We start from the raw sequence: 19,671 nt of genomic DNA on the forward strand, positions 1-19,671 counted from the left end.
AAAGGGAAATAAATGTCTATTATGTCCAATTCGTCCTGGAATCTCGTGTAATTTTGCACACGATGGGGTTATCTCTTACAATATGTAGATTCGGAATGATTGACCATAAAAAAACCTATTGTCCGCGTTTTTTCTGTTTAAAATAGCACTTTTGGCTGTGAGTACTTTTTAAAATTCCGCCTACAAGCGGAAGGTACGCAATTACATTTATTTGCATAAACAATATGCGATCCAACACCCATCCACTGCCGTGTTTTTCAAATTCTTCAATACCCTTCTTAAGCATTTGCACGCGCAGGTTGATCTGCTTCGGAATTATGTCCGGGGCTAGCGTTTGACGAACTCCACTCTGGTGGTACGCGACGTATTCCACTTCTTGACCAGTGTTTAATTCGCGTGTATATCGCACTCTGATAACGATGTACCCCTTAATGCCTTTTTTCTCGGTTAATTTACCACGCATATAATTTTCGATCGCTTCTCTATGTTTGATTACGTAGGCATCTACGTCCGTAACCACACTAGCTGGTGTGAAGAGTGCGCAGAAAAACGCGTGCCCTAAAGCTTCCATCTCTTCCAACGGGTCCGGTACGGGCGGGAGTAATGGCGTAGCAATTTCGGCTATCGGAGGTGTCTCCTTATCGGAATTCTCCTGCTGATCCATGTATGCGTGAAGGTCCGAACATTCTTGGGCGGACGACTCATTTGAGGAACCTACTGCGTTGTCTTCAAGTTCACCGGCAAAAGTATCCGAATCTTCCATCTGGTTCGGTACAGGTCGGGCTAACAGCGCTACAATTTCAGCTACCTAAGGTGTAAACTTATTGGAGTTTTCAACCTTATCCATTATTGCGTGAAGATCCGCACATTCTTGGGTAGACAACTCATCCGAGGAATCCTCTAGGCTGTCTCGCACCGGGAGCAGTGGAATTACCCCCCGTGGCAATGGTTTTTTTGTGAAGGGATAACATTGACAGCGTCGGGTATTTTGCTTCTCTTGGTGGATGGTAAGCCAGAGCATGCTCGGCGTTTCTGTCGTGACTGGCAGGTATATCTTCGACTGGGTTGTTGGTACCGTGACAACAACCCTAGGAGGGGTTTTACAATCACCGTGTCTGTGGGTCTGTCTGGGCTACGAATGCGTACGCATTTTCGGGGCAAAGTGTAATCGTTGCGTACGCAGTTTCTTAGAATTATGGAAAAGGTTTTTCCAAAAGCACCCTATTTTTTTTGTTTATGGCGGATCTAGAGCTGGGTGTTACGTTAGATTTCTCAACGTCCAAGTGGCTGGGTTTCTACCAAATGATCACGGTGAATGTCTTTATGTGAATATGCGATTGCATCGGGCGGGGTTCGAACTCAAGCCCTCCTGCATGAAAGGCGGGCGTTCTACCATAGAACAACCGATGCTTGTTAAACTGCGACGTATTTCGGAAACAGATTCGGTGAAAGTTCTTTAGGTTTCTATAATGTTATTAACTTCAATACTAATACCTTTTTAATATTTATAAATTGAATTAAACTTAATTAATTATTCTAATTTTAATATAAAATGCGATCGAGGCTAGGAATCGAACCGCAGTTGTATTGTTAGCAGACGGATGTTATACCGCTGAGCCACCAACTCTCATTTCCTTTGTTAATCAATGAAGAAGAAGCAAAGGAATAGAATTCAGTTATCGAAGCTCTACCCAGAATTTGATTCCCAACTCCCACAAACGGGTGGATGGGGTGGCTTGAAACCATGGGGGCCACATCATGGTAAAAATCGACAAGTGACAAAGTAACTTCGTGGCTCCCTCTAGATAATAAAAATATTATCAAAAAAGTTTCGAAAAAATTAGCAATACCCTTTTCACCTTCTTTATGATAGTGAAATCAACGGGGTTTTCGAATATCATAAATGTTATGTTACGTTCTCGAGTTTGACTGCGAGTAAGTCTCTTCCTGTTCAATTTTTAGTGAATCAAATGGAAGGTAATGACAAACAACTAGAAGCTAGTCTGTTTGCTTAGTGCTTACATGCAAAGTATGCGTGGTACCCAGGAATATTGGTATAAACGTTTTGGCGAAGTTAAAAGTATGTGTTTTCAGTATGGGCCTCCTACGTGGTTTGCTACGTTGAACGCTGCAGAGTACGACTGGTTGGAATTTCATGATCATTTGTGATCTTTTTACCCGTTGAAAGAATAATCTTTAAAAATTCCAGTTGGTGAATTATGCAATAACAATCCTGTTGCTGTAACACGACATTACCATAACCATTTTCAAGCCGTTTGGAAGAAACTTATAATGGATAAAGAAAACCCCGTTTTAGGGCAAGTGGTGCACTATTTCTGGAGGGTAGAATATCAGAGTCGTGGTGCACCTCATATCCATGTTATTTTATGGATTAAAGACGCACCAAAAATTGGGATGGCAAAAGATAAGGAAGTATTGGATTTTATTCAAAAGTATGTCACATGTGCTTTACCAGATAAGAATAAAAATCCAACATTATATAATTTAGTGTCAAAATACCAGTGGCACAAATGCAACGCAACTAATTGCTTGAGGAAGAAAAAAAAGAAGATAAATTCATGACATGTTGTCGTTTCAAGTTTTCCATAGATGTTACTCATACGCCTATTCTTAACGCAGTTGATACTACTATTAAGCAACATGCCGCAGGAAAATCCGGGAGCAAGCTTTACCGGCTGCCTAGATCCAAGACCGAAACGCATAACAATGATTATAACCCTTGTTGCATTTTGCTTTTAAAGGAAACATGGTCATTCAGTTTGTATCTGACTTGAAAATGGCTATTGTACGCTATATTACCTCGTATAATACAAGAAAAGAAAAATCAGATAAGGATAATTTTTTGAATGATTTAGGAAATCTGGCCAAAAACCTTAAGGTTAAAATTCGCAAGGTCCTCTGCCCATGCGTCCTAATGTCTCAGCCCATGAACGTAGTGAAATCAAACCATGGGCAAGGTCTTAAACTAGAAATATGTACTAGTTCTATATGGGCCTGTTCATAACTCTTGGTAAAGAAAAGCCCGCATATCACGCTACTTGACATCAAATACGTTAGACCTTGTGCGGCCTTTTTTCCCCATGATTTGTTTAGCACTGCTTCTAAACATGACGGTGGCTAGATACCCGGGGATAAACCGTTTCCTCCTACTGGAAGGTGGCAAAGCCCGTTTGGCATGTGCCCAAAGCCTCTCTGTATGGTTACTATGTGTCCCAGTTTCAGCAATCCGAATTTATGGTTGGACCCGGCAAAATCCACGCGTCGATGAGAGGGATAGGCGTACCGGCATCTCTCTTAGCGACAGGCACCATAATAAACGCTTTGCGTTCTCTATCAACTCCTCCAAACATCCACTGTCTTTCAACTCGACGGCCACGATGTAGAGGAATTATTAATTATTATAACTTAACAGCATGAATAAGCCTATTCGGTCCGTAAAAGGTGGGCATTAGGCCCAATAAGACGGGTATGTAAAAGAGAGCACGTTAGGCTCAATAAGCTTATTCGCGTATCTTGACCTCCACATTTAAAATAATGGTTCCGGGCTTGCTCGCTTAACTTTCGGGGTTAGCGGTATTAAAATTAAAGGAAATCGTTGTCTAGGGGAATTATTAACGGATTAAAAATAATAAGAAAAACCAGAGTTTAGAAGGTTGCCAAAGTAGAGTACGTTTAATGAAATCATGAGAATTATAACACACTTGAAAATAAAAGAGAAATAGGTGGCCACCACTAAATGATTAACAAAATAACTAACTTTGAATTAAAAATTATAGAACGAGGCATATCTCGAGTCTTAGCATTCAAAAATGCATTACGCAATTAATGTTCGGTAGTCATAATTAATGTTCGGTAACAATAATTACCTGACAGGATGATTAAATGAAAGTTCGATACTTAAATAGTCTGGAAATCCAATGTAGCATCGGTAGTCATCCCGAAGGCCATGCTTCCTGGTTGCCTCGGCTTGATGGCTGGGCTCCCTCGGTTGATGTCGTTGACGACCGGATCACCGCCGGTCTCGTTGCCGCATACACTCGGGCTTAACGTTTTTAATTGCGAAGTCGTTTCATAGAGCGTTTCATAGAGCGTGACTCGCGTATCCCGATCTCGTCAACTTCTGCCCATGCTTCTTTTCAAAACTCGACCGAATTATTTCTGCCAAAAACATCGGAAATTTACCGAGCACCATACGCGCACGTGATAAATATTTTGCAAGTACAATCATGGCAACCCTCCTTTTTTGGATTCTTAGAAAAAAGGGTGAAGGGGAAACCACTATATTGGAAATTTTTAAAAAGATTAGGAAAAACCCACTAATCCCAAGGAAAGAGAAGCGAGCATCCTCAAAAAGAAACGAAACACGAGGGCCGGGCTCTGGCCAGGGGGTCCTGACCCTTGCGAAACGTCAACACTGGCATTGACAATGGGAACGCCATATCTCCTCAAGGCCTACGCGACCAGCGCGCCCGCCAAGAAGGGACTTGGAATTCCCAGAATCAATGCCACCAAAAGTTAATAGTACACTTATTATGAAAGGGCTAATATTTGTCGTTACAACGATTCAACTTTCGTCTCCAAATTTTGATTCGTCAATGTTGACGACAACCCCTGGTCCCCCTATCCTTTCACTGGTGAGAATGGCGGCGTCAAAAGCCCCCTCTCTGCAGTCTTGATACCACCGCGAAACGGACACTTTTTAAATTTGTAGTTCTTGAGCAACAAAGGTTTGTGGTATATTAAAAATGAAAAAGTTAATTGTCAGCAAAATATCTCTTATAACAACAATGGAGATCCCTTAAACCACGAATCATAAAACTTTTAAAGAATCTTTTGAGATTAATTTATCAAGTTTAAAGGATATGATGAAGTATCACGAAAAGTTAAATGCTTTACTAGAGGCAGAAAAGGAACTGCAAGAAGCTTTAACTAAAGATACACCAGCTGCCAATCAGAATAATTTTGTGGTAGCTAGCACTGATAATCCTATTGACGGAACAGTGTTGGGAGAAGCCGAAAGTGCAGTGAATTAAGAGAACGCAGCTCTTGAGGAAAATTTAATTTTAAATCCTGACAGCTTATCTTGTGCTCTTGTATATTTGGAAACAGATCAGAGTAGCATCTTTGATAAAATCGCTAGTAATTTTTGCAGTTCAATCTCTTCTGACGAAGCACTGCATATGTTTATTAGTGGTTATAAATTATATTAATCTTATATTTAATTAAATATTTATAAATTATATTAATCTTATATTTAATTAAATATTTATAAATTATATTAATCTTATATTTAATTAAATATTTATAAATTATATTAATCTTATATTTAATTAAATATTTATAAATTATATTAATCTTATATTTAATTAAATATTTATAAATTATATTAATCTTATATTTAATTAAATATTTATAAATGAAAAGAGACTTAAAACGGTTTTAAAATTCACAATATATTTATTTAAAAATCCAACGTTTCGAAGGAACTGTTCCTCCTTCTTCAGGGATTTTTACAAGTCTGACAGTATAATGGTAAAACTTTGGGACGAAAAAATATTTATGCGCTTTATACATATAGTGGCTACTGTTCATTAGCCGCGAGCGTTTTTTCTCGAACGCGAGTCGACCGTCGAAGGGTTAAATGAGCAATGGGCTCGATATCTTCGTTCGCGCGCGAGGCTACTATTGTCGGAATAGGGGATTCGGCGAGAGGGGGAATTGGTTTGTTGTGTGGAAGAGGGTGAGGGCCATAAAAACATTTAAAAAGTGGAGAAAACGTGGATAAGTTAAAGGGACCATCGTCACGGTTTAAACATTGCGCAGATTTATTTTTTAAAATTTCGATGGATTCGCGTACATTAAAATGAGTTTTATGTAATTTTGGTTGAGCTAGTATGTCTATTGAGTCCCACCTAGCATTATGGCCAAAAACACGAAGGTGTTCGCTAAGGGGAGAATTATTGTACGGGTTGTTTATATTTTTGTGCTCTTTAAGCCTTTGATTCACAGGAGATTTTATAAATGATGGCCTTGTCGAGGAGGGCAGTTGGTTCTTTGTTATTACATAATAAAGCTGACAATTTGGGTGGTGGGAGATAAATAGGATCGAGACCTACTGATTTAAGATTTTTGGCTATTTTTTGAGAGAAGCCAGGATAAAAGGGGATACATGCTGGGATGAAAGATTTTTTACGTTCTGAAACTACAGGAGCTAGAGTTGTTTGGAAACTGACGGTATTAGAGAATTTTTGGGATATTTTTATTATTATGTGATCTATTTGGGATTCCGAAAAAGAATGATTTAAAGCTGTGGATTTAACTAATTTTAATTCGGAGGAAAGGAAGGAAATATTTATAAATAATATTAATCTTATATTTAATTAAATATTTATAAATTATATTAATCTTATATTTAATTAAATATTTATAAATTATATTAATCTTATATTTAATTAAATATTTATAGATTATATTAATCTTATATTTAATTAAATATTTTAGTATTTTAATGTAAAATTTGACCGTGATTAGGAATTGAACTCGGGTCACATTGAAACAATGCGGATAGTTCACCGCCAAGCCATTGACTTCCTTAGGGAAAATGTTAAAGTAAAGGAACAATTATGATAAGGCTGGTTTTTTTACTAAACGGATTAATACAATATCTGTATATATTGTTTATTGAACTTTGTTTGTTTATTCTTTGGTACGGTTTTTTGTTTTGTTTTAAATTTTTGTTAAATTCTTAACAAAATTTCGTTAAAACACAAAAAGTAGTTCATTGTTACCTTTTAATATCGCTTAGAAAAAGGATAATTATTCAAAACTCCCGCGGAAACTATATCAAAGTAATAATATAGCGCCACCGTGTGGAGAACTATCAATGAAACCGGGTAAAAAATATAATCTCTTCAATTTTTCGAACTTTAGTCAAATCTCGACGGGTAAAAAAAAACAGTATATAAGGCCGTCAATATAGAAGATTTAGTCTTTCTTAGTTCTTGGCTGTCAGACGAACTACTACAGACGGGGTCCTGGTGTCGGTCAAAAGTTATGAGGTAACTTTGCGGTTTTAATTAGTATGTTTGGTCTGCGGTCAAGAAAAGAGATAAATTGTGTTTCGCGTTTGGAACGTGAGTGAATGGACTTCAGTGTATGAACAGTGCGTGTTTAAGACTGAAAGTGTTAAAGTAATTGTGAACTAACTCAAGTCAGCTGTAAGATAAAATTGATTGTTATTATTTTTTGAATTGGAATAACCTAATTATACCCTTGAAATTATCAATTCAACCTGTGAGGGTAATTAAGTAGATTGGAAATAATTAGTAGCGAACAGCTCTCAGCTGTTAATTAAGACAGAGTTTATAGTTAGATAGTTTGAATTTAATTAAAATTACTCAGTATAATTTATGATATTTACTTAAGTGTAAGTGTAAGTGTAAGTGTAAGTGTGTTTTGCTTTATTTTTCAATCACGATGAACTAAGACAAATCTAGTCTTAGACACTTGAGTACCAGTTCTGTACAATTACGTAGAAGGGATATATATTGTTGGGTTATTGATGAAAGTTAAATGTAGAACGTTCCATAGACTGTTCTGAATAAAAATAAACATTTATAATTTTGCATAATTCTGGTTGCCATTTTATTTTCTAATCACTCGCTAACGACATTACAGTTCTGGCAATCCCGAATCAAATAAATTTTCGATATAACGGCGACGGGAAATTATTCTCGTAAATTTATCGCGCGGCCTTAGGGAATATTCTTTTAACGAAATTTCGATAAACTATCGTTTAATTAAAATCGGCCCGATTCCGTTAAAATTATAAACCAAAAAGCGAACGGTCGTTATAATACCCTCTGTAGATATTTCTTTTATTAAAATTTGCTTCGTATTATATTTAACTGATAAATTTGTTCTGTAAAAAGGGTTTAATTCAATTGTGCATTGTTATAGTACGTCTAACTCACTGTTGTAACTACTTAACTTATGATATTCTGAATAAATTAAATTGGTCGTTTCGTCTCAATTATTATAAATGAAATAAAAATTTTATACCGGGCGGGATTGAACCGGGATTAAGTTTTTAGTAAATAACTTTGAAATGCTGAAATATCTTTAAGGGTCGTCTCGAGAAATTAATACCACTAGGGACAATTCTTCCGAGGTGAGGTATATTTTGGCTTGCCAACTTGTATTTAATTATATTCTATCTATACATTAAAATGATTTTAAACTTAATTATAACATTATACCATATTTAATAAATGTTTTTGTGCCACCTCGTTATTCAACAAACCCACCAACTTTTAGGCAGAATTAAAAAATAAATCCTGCATTTATACACTGAGCCCAGGCACTTGGCTTTATAATTCACTACTTGACTTAAGCCAACGGAGGTACATAAAGCATTAGCTTAGCTAAATATTATTAATACTACTTTACTTTAAGTATTGTCTTGAACTGGATTTTTTCATTAGAACATTTTTTAGAAATGAAACGAGTTTCACCTTGGAATTATTAATATAAACCAAGGAAGGGTGTAGCATTTTAAACTAACACTGAAATACTACAATTTCAACAATTAAAATATGTCCCAATAAAAGCCTAGACTGTTAAACTCCAATGCGAGAGTCTGTAAAAAAAAGACAACGCTTTTCATGTTGCGGTGTAATTGATAAATTTATTTTGTGGGAATTAAAAATTCAGACAATCAAAAGACAAAACCGACAGTTGTAATAAGGAATTATCACAAATTTTTCTAAATAGGTTTTTCTCACAAGAAATAATGTACGAATTTTGTAAGCTCATTACAATTCTAATAGTTGAAAACCTCCTCAACATTATCTGCATTGGGAATATAGGCGTGTCTTCAAATTTTCAAAAGATCAACATCTTCAGCAGTGACCTTTCCTACCCTCAGTCTACTCAACATTACTTCGTAGAAAAAGTCTTTATTCTGTCTTTTATTAATAGTTAACTCGTCGTAGCTGACGAAATAAATTAAATCCACCAACTGAGCCCATAAGTTTACGAGCTTCTATATGAGTGAGCATAGAAAATACAGGATCCCCTTTAACGGGTTATAATCGCAATAAATATCCTCAAGCCAAAATTGAAACTCCACCAAACGGTTCTTCTTTACCAGTTATCTCACATAATCTTAAATGGATATAAGCTAGCAAAGCCTAAGATACCATAGAAAACTCATCGATTATTAGTAGCTTCAAATGGCAAAGTGGTTTCTGCATTATCTTCAAGGTTTCTGGGCCTAATTTGTAATATTTCGCAGTTTTGCCACGTTGTTGAATGTGCTAAGTGAGACCAATTAAGTTATTTATTTAAAAAAATTCAAAAAGAAAAAGCGGTTCAACAACCTTCATGGGATTATCTTTCAAAATATTGCTTGGGTCTCTATTAAGAGATAACAACGATAAGTTTGAAAGACGATTTTCTCGCATTGTTGTTCGTGTGTTTGTTTTTATTCTGTTAAGGGTGCTAAAACTCCTCTCGCATGCTGCGCTGGAAACCGGGATACACTGAATTACTTTAAAATACTTCACAATCTCCGGATAGCCATCCTTTATGTCCAAAATATTATTGTGGAAGTCTTGAGTGGATACAACGTTTTCGGTTGTCATGAGGCGTTTAACAACTTTTATTCCATCTTTAATGGATCTAGTATTGAATTCAAATCTCCCAAAAAATTTATAACATCAGCCTCGTTTAAAAATTGGACACTCTGAGGATCAGACGCCAATAAATAATTTAATACAGAAGAGTTATCGGGCAACCTCCTATTCATTTCTGTGGTAAATTTATCAAAAATCTGGAAATATGTACTTTTTAATTTCTGGCTCACGTAAACTATATGCGCTCTTTCAATTTCGTACTAACTACCCTTTTCCGTCAACCAAATCCCTCTTTGGATCTGGTATTGAAACATTTACTGTTTTGGAAAGTTTGGAAGCTTCGTCCCATATTTCAGTAAACTTAGTATCAGTTCTCATTTCTCTAAGTTCAGTAACTGTAGCTTTGCACAAAGCAACGGCTCGTGAATGTGCCAATTTGGAGTTTTGTAAATATTCCGAAAGACCATTTGTTGTTCCTAAAACCTCGTCTAAAACAATTAAAAGTACCAAGTTTTTAAAGTTTTCTAACTGAGAAATGTACCCTCTACACTCCGCCGACACTTCTGATTTACCATTTTCAATAATATTGTCTAATTTCTTAACCTAATAATAAGGCATCCAATCTATTTCTGAAGTAGTTAATCCCTTTTCGTTTACTCGACCACCTTGTATGGCAACTCTGGGGCATTTTCAAAACATCCTTGTAATTAAGAGCACTTTGTGATTCTAAAAAAAACTCGGGTGTAAATACTGAGTTGCACTGAAAATTGTAAATTGCTTGAAGAAGTCCAAGAACTTCTCTAACGCGCCCTAACTTCGAATAGCAATCTATTAAAACTAAATTCAAACGATGAGCGTAACAGGGACAAGGGCCTCAAACAGCGGTTTGAATTTGTATGTATGCACCACTTATATCTCCTGACATAACACTCGCGCCATCATATCTTTGAGAAACGCAGTTGTTAATGCGAAGTCCACTTTCTTAAAAAATTTTAATTATACCAGAAGAAATTGATTTGGCGACAAATTAATGTAGGTCCAATGAACCTTTCTTTAACGGCCCCATTAATACAAAATACACTCAATTGTTCTAAGCCACCTTTATCTCTCGACTCGTCCGCAATTACAGAGTAGTATCCACCAGAATATTCATTTTCTGATTTTATAATTTTTCGAATTATGTTACCACTCAAATAAATTCATTCATTCTGAGTTTTACAACTAGTGTACTTCGCGTTATTGGGCATTTTATCTATTTTCTTTTTTAAATCAGGGCACATCTTCTTAACTATCTCTAAAATTTCGATGAAGTTACCTCTGTTGTCCAAATCACTCATTTTCCTATCAGTGCCCCCGCCAGCAGTAGGCACAAGTACGCACGTGCCTATGTTCAAAAATCTTAGGCCTATTTTAGGGGCCTCTAAAAGTTTAAAAAAATTGCCTTTGGGGCCTCCAAATGTGATTTTTAAATTTTATTTATTTTTAAAAATTGGTCATCTAGCACCCTAAAAAAAGAACTCCCATTCAATTCCAATTTCCAAGAGTCCTAAATGACCCTAACAAAACGTTCCCTTTTGAACCACCTATACTCGAAATCAATATTACTTGAGTACACAAACAAAGGCAGCGAACTCTGTGGTTTCTGCTTTTGGTAGTGTACTCTGTTAACATTGATATAGAGTATATGACAAAAGACTGGCCCGGGACGGGGAAGTCCGTCGTGCAAGGAAAGCAGCAAAAAAAAAACCACCTGTTCGCCTCAGTGATAACTTAGCTCCAACCAACACAATAAACATAAGCTTAGTTTCTAGGAATTCTACAAAAGGGGGCATAAAGTGAGAAACTGGATTTCTTTAATACGACTTAAGCCGTTGCAACGCTTAAACGAAGGGAAATCCCAGCGGAGCTGAAGACGAAGCGTAAAGCATCGTACCAGTCACTACTTTGAATAGAGAGCGTCCTGGGGATTAGGGTTTTTTCTTTTTTACTCCCTGTCCCTTTTGCGAAATCACGTGATATCAGTGACCACTGATCGTAGAGAAAGGACCTAGACCTTCGGTAGTCGGACTTGTCCCAGATAACGCGCGTTTCTTCATTTCGTTTTCTGCTCCTGAACAAACAGGTAGTTCTCAATTTCGATTCTCTCCCAGTCAAATTTTTTCTAAGTCTCTTCCGAGACTAACTTTGCCAATACAGCCTTTTTAAAGGCTATTTAGCTGTTTTAAGCTAATTTTTAAACAGCCTTTTTCAAGGCTAATTAGCTATTCTAGCTAAATTATTCAAAAAGCCCTTTTTAAGGCTAATTAGCTATTCTAGCTAAATTATTCAAAAAGCCTTTTCAAGAATAATTAGCTATTCTAGAAAAAATATTCAAACCGCTTTTTTCAGGGCTTGGATATAGCTGGTATTATTAAAAAGTCTGTTTGACGACTACATAGCTTTAACTAAGCTTTATTTTCTTAAACCTTTTTAAGGTTATTTCGCTATTAGTATATAATAGCAGGGAGTACATAACGGGAGTCGTTTTGCCAGATCTTTTAGGGTTCTCAACCAAGAAGCCAGAGAATCGAGGTGGGGTGGGTGGAAAGGTTGGCAAAATACGGGACAAGATACGGCTTTTTGCGCCATCTACGTAATTTTTGTGGCTATGTTGTTAATGGAGGAAGTGGATGCTGCCGTCTTTCATTAGATAACGTAGATCCTAATTGTTAATATTTAAATTATCTTACGACTGGCAATATTCCAAGTTTCTAGAGTAAAGCGTATAATTTTTAGGATATAATACAACTGAAATAAATGTAAATATAATTTTGTATCATATTTCCAACCTTAAGCCTTTAACGTGGCCTTTTTAAACACATTCCCTAAAATAGAAAAATAAATTGTATAAAATAATTATAAGATATGTTAAAATAATTACAATTTTATTTTCTTTTGACTTTTGAAAGTCGATTTATGTAACAATGGTCCATGCTTATTTTCACCACGTGTGTAAAATTTGAATTACTCAACAAAAACCGCATGGCCGCTGATAATAGATGGCGTTAAATAGTCGAGGTGTCCCGTATTTTGCAGAGGCGCCTGCTGAAGTGTAGCTCATTGCAGCAGAACCAAAAAAAACCCTCTTTTCATCTCCCGTTCTGTACTCCCTGATAATAGTAGCATTTTCAAATATGAGTACCAGAAATTTTTTTATCTGGGTCCCAAAAGTGAGAAAAATGGAAAAGGGAAGATAGTTTCGTTAGTAATCAGAAATGTGCAATGGCACGTTTTTTGAAATCGTCGGCGCAAAGCCATAACTATAGTTCTGAGAAAAACCTAGTCAAAGAATTGGGAAAGGACTTAGAATCCTTGGAGACTGATAACAGTCACTGTTTTAGTAATACTGCTGAAGTTCTTCCAAACGTCAGTACTGATATGGAAATGGAACTGACTCATGAAGGAGAAATTGCAGAAGTAATTGCAAACCCTAACTCTAACCATGCACAAAATACATCAAACAACGTGTCCAATTCAAAATAAATGGGCTTACACGCGTTGAATAACTTGGATATTAGTCTAGATAAAGATTTCCTTCCAGTTCAGCCTAAACTAAATCCGGCAAAAGTGAAGAACAGCCCCCCTCCTTTTATTGGTTTTTTATTTTCTTAGATGAAAGCCCAGTGTGTAAGGAGTACGAAATTATTTTTTTTAGTTACCGCAAATGATAATTAGTTAAGTTAACGCGTTTTGAAAACCGTCAATTTTAATGCATTTTCGACAATAGTTTAATGTGAGTTCTATACTTTTTCTCCCGAGATAGAGCAGGACACGTGAAATCAAACTTTATGTTTGGTGTGTACTAAGGAGTAATACTGAAATTGAAATTTGTAGTGGTAGTGTAGACTATACTTAACTCTTACAAATAAAGGATTTGGGAGTGAACTGAATATGTTAATGATATGTACCTCAAAGAACGGGATTTTTTAACAATGCAAAATGTTTTAATCGCAATTTATTGTTTAAAAAGATATGATCAATGTAAAATTGTTACTTGCCAGCAATTTTTACAACGGGAAATACGACATATTTCGAGATTTGTTTGTTTATTTGATGACGTAGGACTGATGAGGAGGACGATTCTTTAAATGTCTAGATTTTAATACGTTTTGGAGAACGTAGGACTGATGACGAAAAAGGAAAAGGCTGAAATGCAGAACAGTACTAACTTTTAAGGGTTGGGAATTTTTCTCGTATTTCAACGCATTTTAGGTTTTTTTTAACCATACTATGACTTCTGTGTGATGTTGACTTATACAACGTCGAATGTACTCTAAGTATTGGCGCCTAACGGCGCCGCGCACTCACTTCGCTCGAGCGCTGGGGGCGCGCAGCGCCTCCCCAACCTCACACTAAAAAGGGCTATGGGCCAACTATAACGCAACCTAGAGGACAGCACCAAGCCTGACGCATCAAGTATCGTAAACCCGAAAACAATAAACAAAACAAAACAAAAACAAAAGTACCTATTGTTAAAAATAGCCCAAAGGACTTCGTTAACACGTGTGAAAAATCTACAATTTCAAAGCATTTGCGAGGGTAAGAAAAGTTCTTATCGACTGAATTTCAACTTGTGCAATCGAAAACAGAATATTGGTGCCTGACGGCGTTACCCCAACCCCATTCTTGCTATCACGATGGGCCGTCTATAACGCGACCTAGAGGACATTACCTAGCCATAACGCATCAAGTATTGTCCAAATACACGGAAAACTAAAATAGTTAATTGATGTTCAATGCTTCACATTGGCCCAAATAATTAATTGATGTTCAACCATCAAGTATTGTCCAAATACGCGGAAAAGTAAAATAGTTAATTGATGTTCAATTATTCACATTGGCCCAAATCATTAATTGATATTCAATTAGTATAGACCACAATGAAAGTTTGTTTTCATGTGTCCTACTCTATCTCGGGGTAGAACAGCCAGTGAAATCTCAGGATAATACCCGTGAAAATTGAAAAATCCCATTCCCGATAACTTTTAATTTATATGTTTGCGGAAAATAATTAATACACCATTAAATTCAGCGTAAAAAATGCTACCAATAAATCGAATAAAAAACGAAAAATAATAGGGGGGGGGGCTATTCTTCACATTGGCCCTAAAGCCTTTTCCTAAAAGATTAATTGGCGGTAAAAATCGAGGTTTCAATTCTTCTTGGTATGACAAATATCAAATGATTGAATATTCAGTTGCAAAGGATGCAGTGTATTGTTTTTGTTAGAAACACTGCATTTCTAAAGGAATTTTCGGATTGGAAAAACATGGGGACACATTTCGAAGAACACTTCACTTCCAACAAATCTTCTCACCAACTAGCCTACAAAATGTACTTGGACTACATGGAATCCAAATCCCGTGGATCAATAGTTTTCCAGGTTAACGACCACCATAGACTAGACGTTATTAGAAACAGAGAGGTCCTATCTACACACGTGGAAGTGATTATTTTATGTGCCCAACAAGATTTAGCAATATTGGGAATAGGGGAAACTTTATTGCAATATTAGATATTTAAAAAAAAATGTCATGAGAGATAAGTGAGTGCGTATGCCGATAAGGGGCACCTGCGGGCGGGTGAAACGGGCCCCTATAGGGGCCCCCTTTTGCGGCAATATTCGGCGGGGTCAAAAGGTTAGCTGATTTACGAGGTCAATAGGTTATCTGCCCCTATGGACACGATGCAAACAGCCGTTAAATAGGTGTGAAACGGACCCCCTATAGGGGCCCCATTTTGCGTACATTTTCGGCGGGGTCAAAAGGTTAGGTCAATAGGTTAGATGATTTACGATAGGTTATCTGCCCCTATTCCGCAGGTGGTGTGGACTGACACGATGTTATGCAAACAGCCGGCCAGTCATAGTTAATAGCTGGAGGCACCCCATTTTAGGTCAAAAGGTTAGCTGATTTACGATGTTATAACCCATAAAACCCAAGGTGTTACCCCATTTTAGGTCAATAGGTTATCTATGGCGGTGACACGATGTTAGGGGCCCCATTTTGCGTACATTTTCGGCAGGTCAATAGGTTAGATGATTTACGATAGGTTATCTGCCCCTATTCCGCAGGTGGTGTGGACTGACACGATGTTATGCAAACAGCCGGCCAGTCATAGTTAATAGCTGGAGGCACCCCATTTTAGGTCAATAGGTTATCTATGGCGGTGACACGATGTTATGCAAACAGCCTACCCGTCATAGTGAATGTCGAGTTGGTTGGTTTTCGCCGACAAACACTTTCGGCCCCCTAAGCGTACCGTAAAATAGCGGGCGGTCATCGGTAAAAGTGTTTTGGGAAAAAAAGAGAAGAGTGTATACAAATTATAAGGTTTTATTAAGATATTTTTCGAGTACAGGCTGTATAATACGATTTACATTGAAAATACGTCTTTGGAAATGTATTTTATTTATATCATGGTAATTACGTCGATCTTCGTAGGGTATATACCAAAGTTCACTCAAAGGGTTGAAACGAACCATCTGAAATTAGCGTTTTTACGAGCATTTTCATTAAATGTTCTACCTCGAGGCGTTTGATGGTAAGAGTTACGTTGTCGCCGGGTCCCTCGGGGGTGGTTGTAGGTCCGCCGGAGATGTATTTTTCGGATGGCGGGATATCTTGGCCCTCCAAAGCGGCGGGTGACGGACAGTTGGGATAAAATTTGTCGTGTTCCGTTTGGGGTACGTCGCCGGTTTCCCAACTGCCTAACTGTCCGTGGCAGAGGTAGCATTCGACTATGCCGTCCGAGTCTACGGCGAAAAGTCCGGCGTGGGCCAAGTCTTCCTTGTTCACGTGTACGTTGTCCCATTGCTTGAACGTTTCTAGCCGACCGGTTACGGTGGTGAGATCCTCGTGACTAGCCATCCCGATTCTCTTTGAGCTACGGAATAATATTTCTGGGTCTAAACCCCAAAATGACGTAATCTATAAAAATGACGTAATCTATAAAAATGACTCACTAAAGATGACGTAATCTACACCATGAAACGTAAAGATTACGTAGATGCGTTGTGGTTTTCATAAGCCAGCCGCTATGGGAAAGAGGAAGATGTCTCCGCTTAGGCTACCAAAGAAATGCGGGATATGCTCGGAAATATACCGGTCCGTGAGAGGTTTCAAACAACATTTAATGACACATTTATCGTGTAATACAATGAAAGAAGATTCGGATCTGGCGTGTGATTGTGATGAGAGTGAATCGCTCCATTACACGGAGGCCGAGGAAATGTCAGATGATAAAATTATCGATTATCTTAACGAACTTATTGGGACATGTAAAAAGCGCGGTGCCACAATGGAATCAACCGAACCAACTACATCTAACCTGCCAGCCGAATTAAAAATGCCGACTGAAAAGGAAATGGCTGCTCTGATTTATTTTCAAGAATATTGTAAAACTAATCAAATTCATAATATTAAAACCGCTGTAAAGAAAATGTGAATAAACGTTTTTATATTGAATACATTGTTATTTTTAAAGGTGACCGTATAAAGTAAATTTTACATTGATAAATTGACACTTAATATTTTTAAAATACGTTTATAATATTTTTCTACCGTGGGCGAATGAATGGACACAATGAACTATTAATTACGTAATCTAAAAAAAATGACGCGAGCAATGAGAAATAACGAGTCGGATTTATAAGATAATAAAAAATATTTATTTTATAAGATGATATATTACAAAAATTATTTTTCTTTTACGAGTCAAAAAAATATTATAGTGTGATACAAAAAAAAATTAAAATGGACATCGTAATTGACTGTCTATTTCAGCGCGGTTCTGGGTAATCCATTCGGCGAAAAGTAGACTTCGTTCCAAAGAACACGGTTGTCGGGTGTTTAGAGTTTGATGTCGGAATAGACATTTTACTGGCGGGGGCGTATCAAAAGTCGCAGCTCGGGGACAGTCAAAAGTTTCCAAATCGTATATGGCGGTCTCAGTATAATCGGCTAAAAATTTACACTTTACGTCTCCTTTTGTAAAAATCATATCCGCACTCGATACCGCTGATATAAGGCAGGCGGGTAGTTTATAATAGGGGAGATACCCCGCGGTCCAGCAAATACCGTGAAGGTTCCTAGACACCCAGCCGTTTTGTCTTTTAATGGCGTTCGGAAGTTGTTGTACTGGATAGGGTTGTTCGAAAGTCCAAGCTTGAACGGCGGGAGGGGTCGATACTGTTGATATAGCTAGTTCCTTCACGACAATGTCGGGGGGCTCTCCGCCGGAGCGCGAGGCGGATTTTCCTAGTAGAAAGTCAAATTCGACAACGGCCATTCTCGCCATGCCACCGACACGATACTGAGGGTTTAGTTAGGAATAAAAACGGGGTATAGTCGCGCGACGGGAATTTATACTCCGTTTATGATGACGTAACAGGTTGTTAAATTTTCTAGTGGCCATTATATCATTGTTGACGTCTCTTCGTGAAAAACCCTTAAAGAAGCTTTGGTGACTTCTACGTTTTGATCGGTGACGTATATAAATCACGCAATAATGTCCGCAAATGACGCTCGTTGTCGATTGAAGTCGCCGCTTGGTGGGCGTGATTTTTCTCGAATTTTGTTTAAAAAAAAGTTTAATGGCTGGCAAAATGGGCCGTAGCGCCAAAGAGTCAAAATACCAAGCCCGTTTTAATTTATCAAGGTAAATCGCGACCCAATGGCTGCCGGGTTCATCGTGGGGGTCCAGATTTACAACCAGTGACGCTGGAAAACTATTAATCTTATCGGGTAGACAATCCGAAGCGAATACGCCCATAAAATTGCGCGTACGTCTCAAAATGTTTAAAATCTCGGATCCGCGCATAATTACACGTTTTCAATAGAAACGTTACGATCTTTGTCTACGCTAAAGCTGGCTTGAAATTCGGCGAAAACTACGCAGCTTAACGTTTGCGGGACTGGTTTAGCGAACGAAAGCTCCAAACGCATCTGTCCCTGTCTGGAGGGGTTCCAATAATGACTCTCACCCGCGCTATGGTCGTTTGAAATGTCGAAGACGTAAAAAGCGTAGCCCCCGGCATAATCTCCCCGGGAAATATCGATCCCGGTGTTTCTATAATGAATTCCGCTACCCGTGAATAAAGTATGATAGGCTTGAATATATTGTCCCGCGTCGTAGTTTGGCGTAATAGGTTTCGAATCCACACCGTCAGAATCCACGTAAAGAGCTAAACTCGATAAATCTTGATGTTCGAAAGCGTACGGGTTTTTTGCCAGGGTTCCATTGTAGGCTTCGTGATCCACCAGCGCGACAATCAAGCGAACCGGGAGGGTACCCAAATATACGTTGGGAATAACTGTGTTTCGGATATTCGAGTTGATGGTGAATATTTTTGTTTCGGTGCGTGTAAAAGCGTACTTTGCTGCTGCTCGTGACAAGGCGTTTTCGTGAGCGATAAGTATTTTGGGTGCAATTTGTATTCGACGTACCAACAAGCTCGCGTCCGTAATGATAATTTTATAGTCAACCCCGGGCTTCGGCGTACCCATTAACGCAAAACTCGCTTTACTTCGCGATAGTTTAATACGTAAATCTACGCCATTAATTAAATATTTTTCGACATTGAGCGCGTCAAGAAACAGCGGACCAATTAAATCTATTTCTTTCGACTGATCCGTGAATCCTTTCCGCTGTTTAAAACCCTCGTTGGCAGTGACCGAATTCATTTCGCCGGGGGTATCCTTGTACCACAGCGCGCCTGTTAAATGGGACGCTTTGGCACCCTTGTCAAAATTTAACAAAGTTTCAATGTACGCCCGATAAGCGTACGAACAAGCTGACGGAGACAGTAAGGTTCCGTTAAGGTAAACTTCCGCGTGATTAAATAGCGTGTGCAAAAAATTGTTACACCCCCCTACAACATCCGACGGTAATAAACTTTTGCCCGCGTCATCGGCGACGATTTTAGCTTTAACAAGTAGGTACGTAAGCGGTAAATCAATATACTCGTGCCCGCTTC

The 19,671-nt window shown here is 37.9% G+C and overlaps 1 protein-coding gene across 1 annotated transcript; it reads right to left on the reverse strand.

Moving 5' to 3' along the window:
• Window positions 1-16,020: 16,020 nt before the first annotated feature.
• Window positions 16,021-16,863, reverse strand: LOC149947366 (baculoviral IAP repeat-containing protein 3-like). The gene is made up of 2 exons (XM_090170886.1): window positions 16,250-16,863; window positions 16,021-16,179 (listed from the first exon to the last, which is right to left on the reverse strand). Exons 1-2 carry the CDS (start codon window positions 16,562-16,564, stop codon window positions 16,021-16,023), a joined length of 474 nt encoding a protein of 157 aa, XP_090027012.1. The 5' UTR covers window positions 16,565-16,863.
• Between the last annotated feature and the right edge of the window lie 2,808 nt (window positions 16,864-19,671).

The sequence above is a fragment of the Leiobunum rupestre genome, chromosome 4, assembly GCF_980474605.1.
Source record: "Leiobunum rupestre chromosome 4, qqLeiRupe1.1.hap1, whole genome shotgun sequence".
Taxonomy (NCBI): domain Eukaryota; kingdom Metazoa; phylum Arthropoda; class Arachnida; order Opiliones; family Sclerosomatidae; genus Leiobunum; species Leiobunum rupestre.

Excerpts from the sequence above, each read along its gene's own strand:
- LOC149947366 (XM_090170886.1), bottom strand. The coding sequence starts at position 16,564 with ATGGCTAGTCACGAGGATCTCACCACCGTAACCGGTCGGCTAGAAACG. Across the intron at positions 16,180-16,249 it reads CCGAGGGACCCGGCGACAAC|ATGGTTCGTTTCAACCCTTT; the intron begins GTAACTCTTACC and ends CGCTAATTTCAG.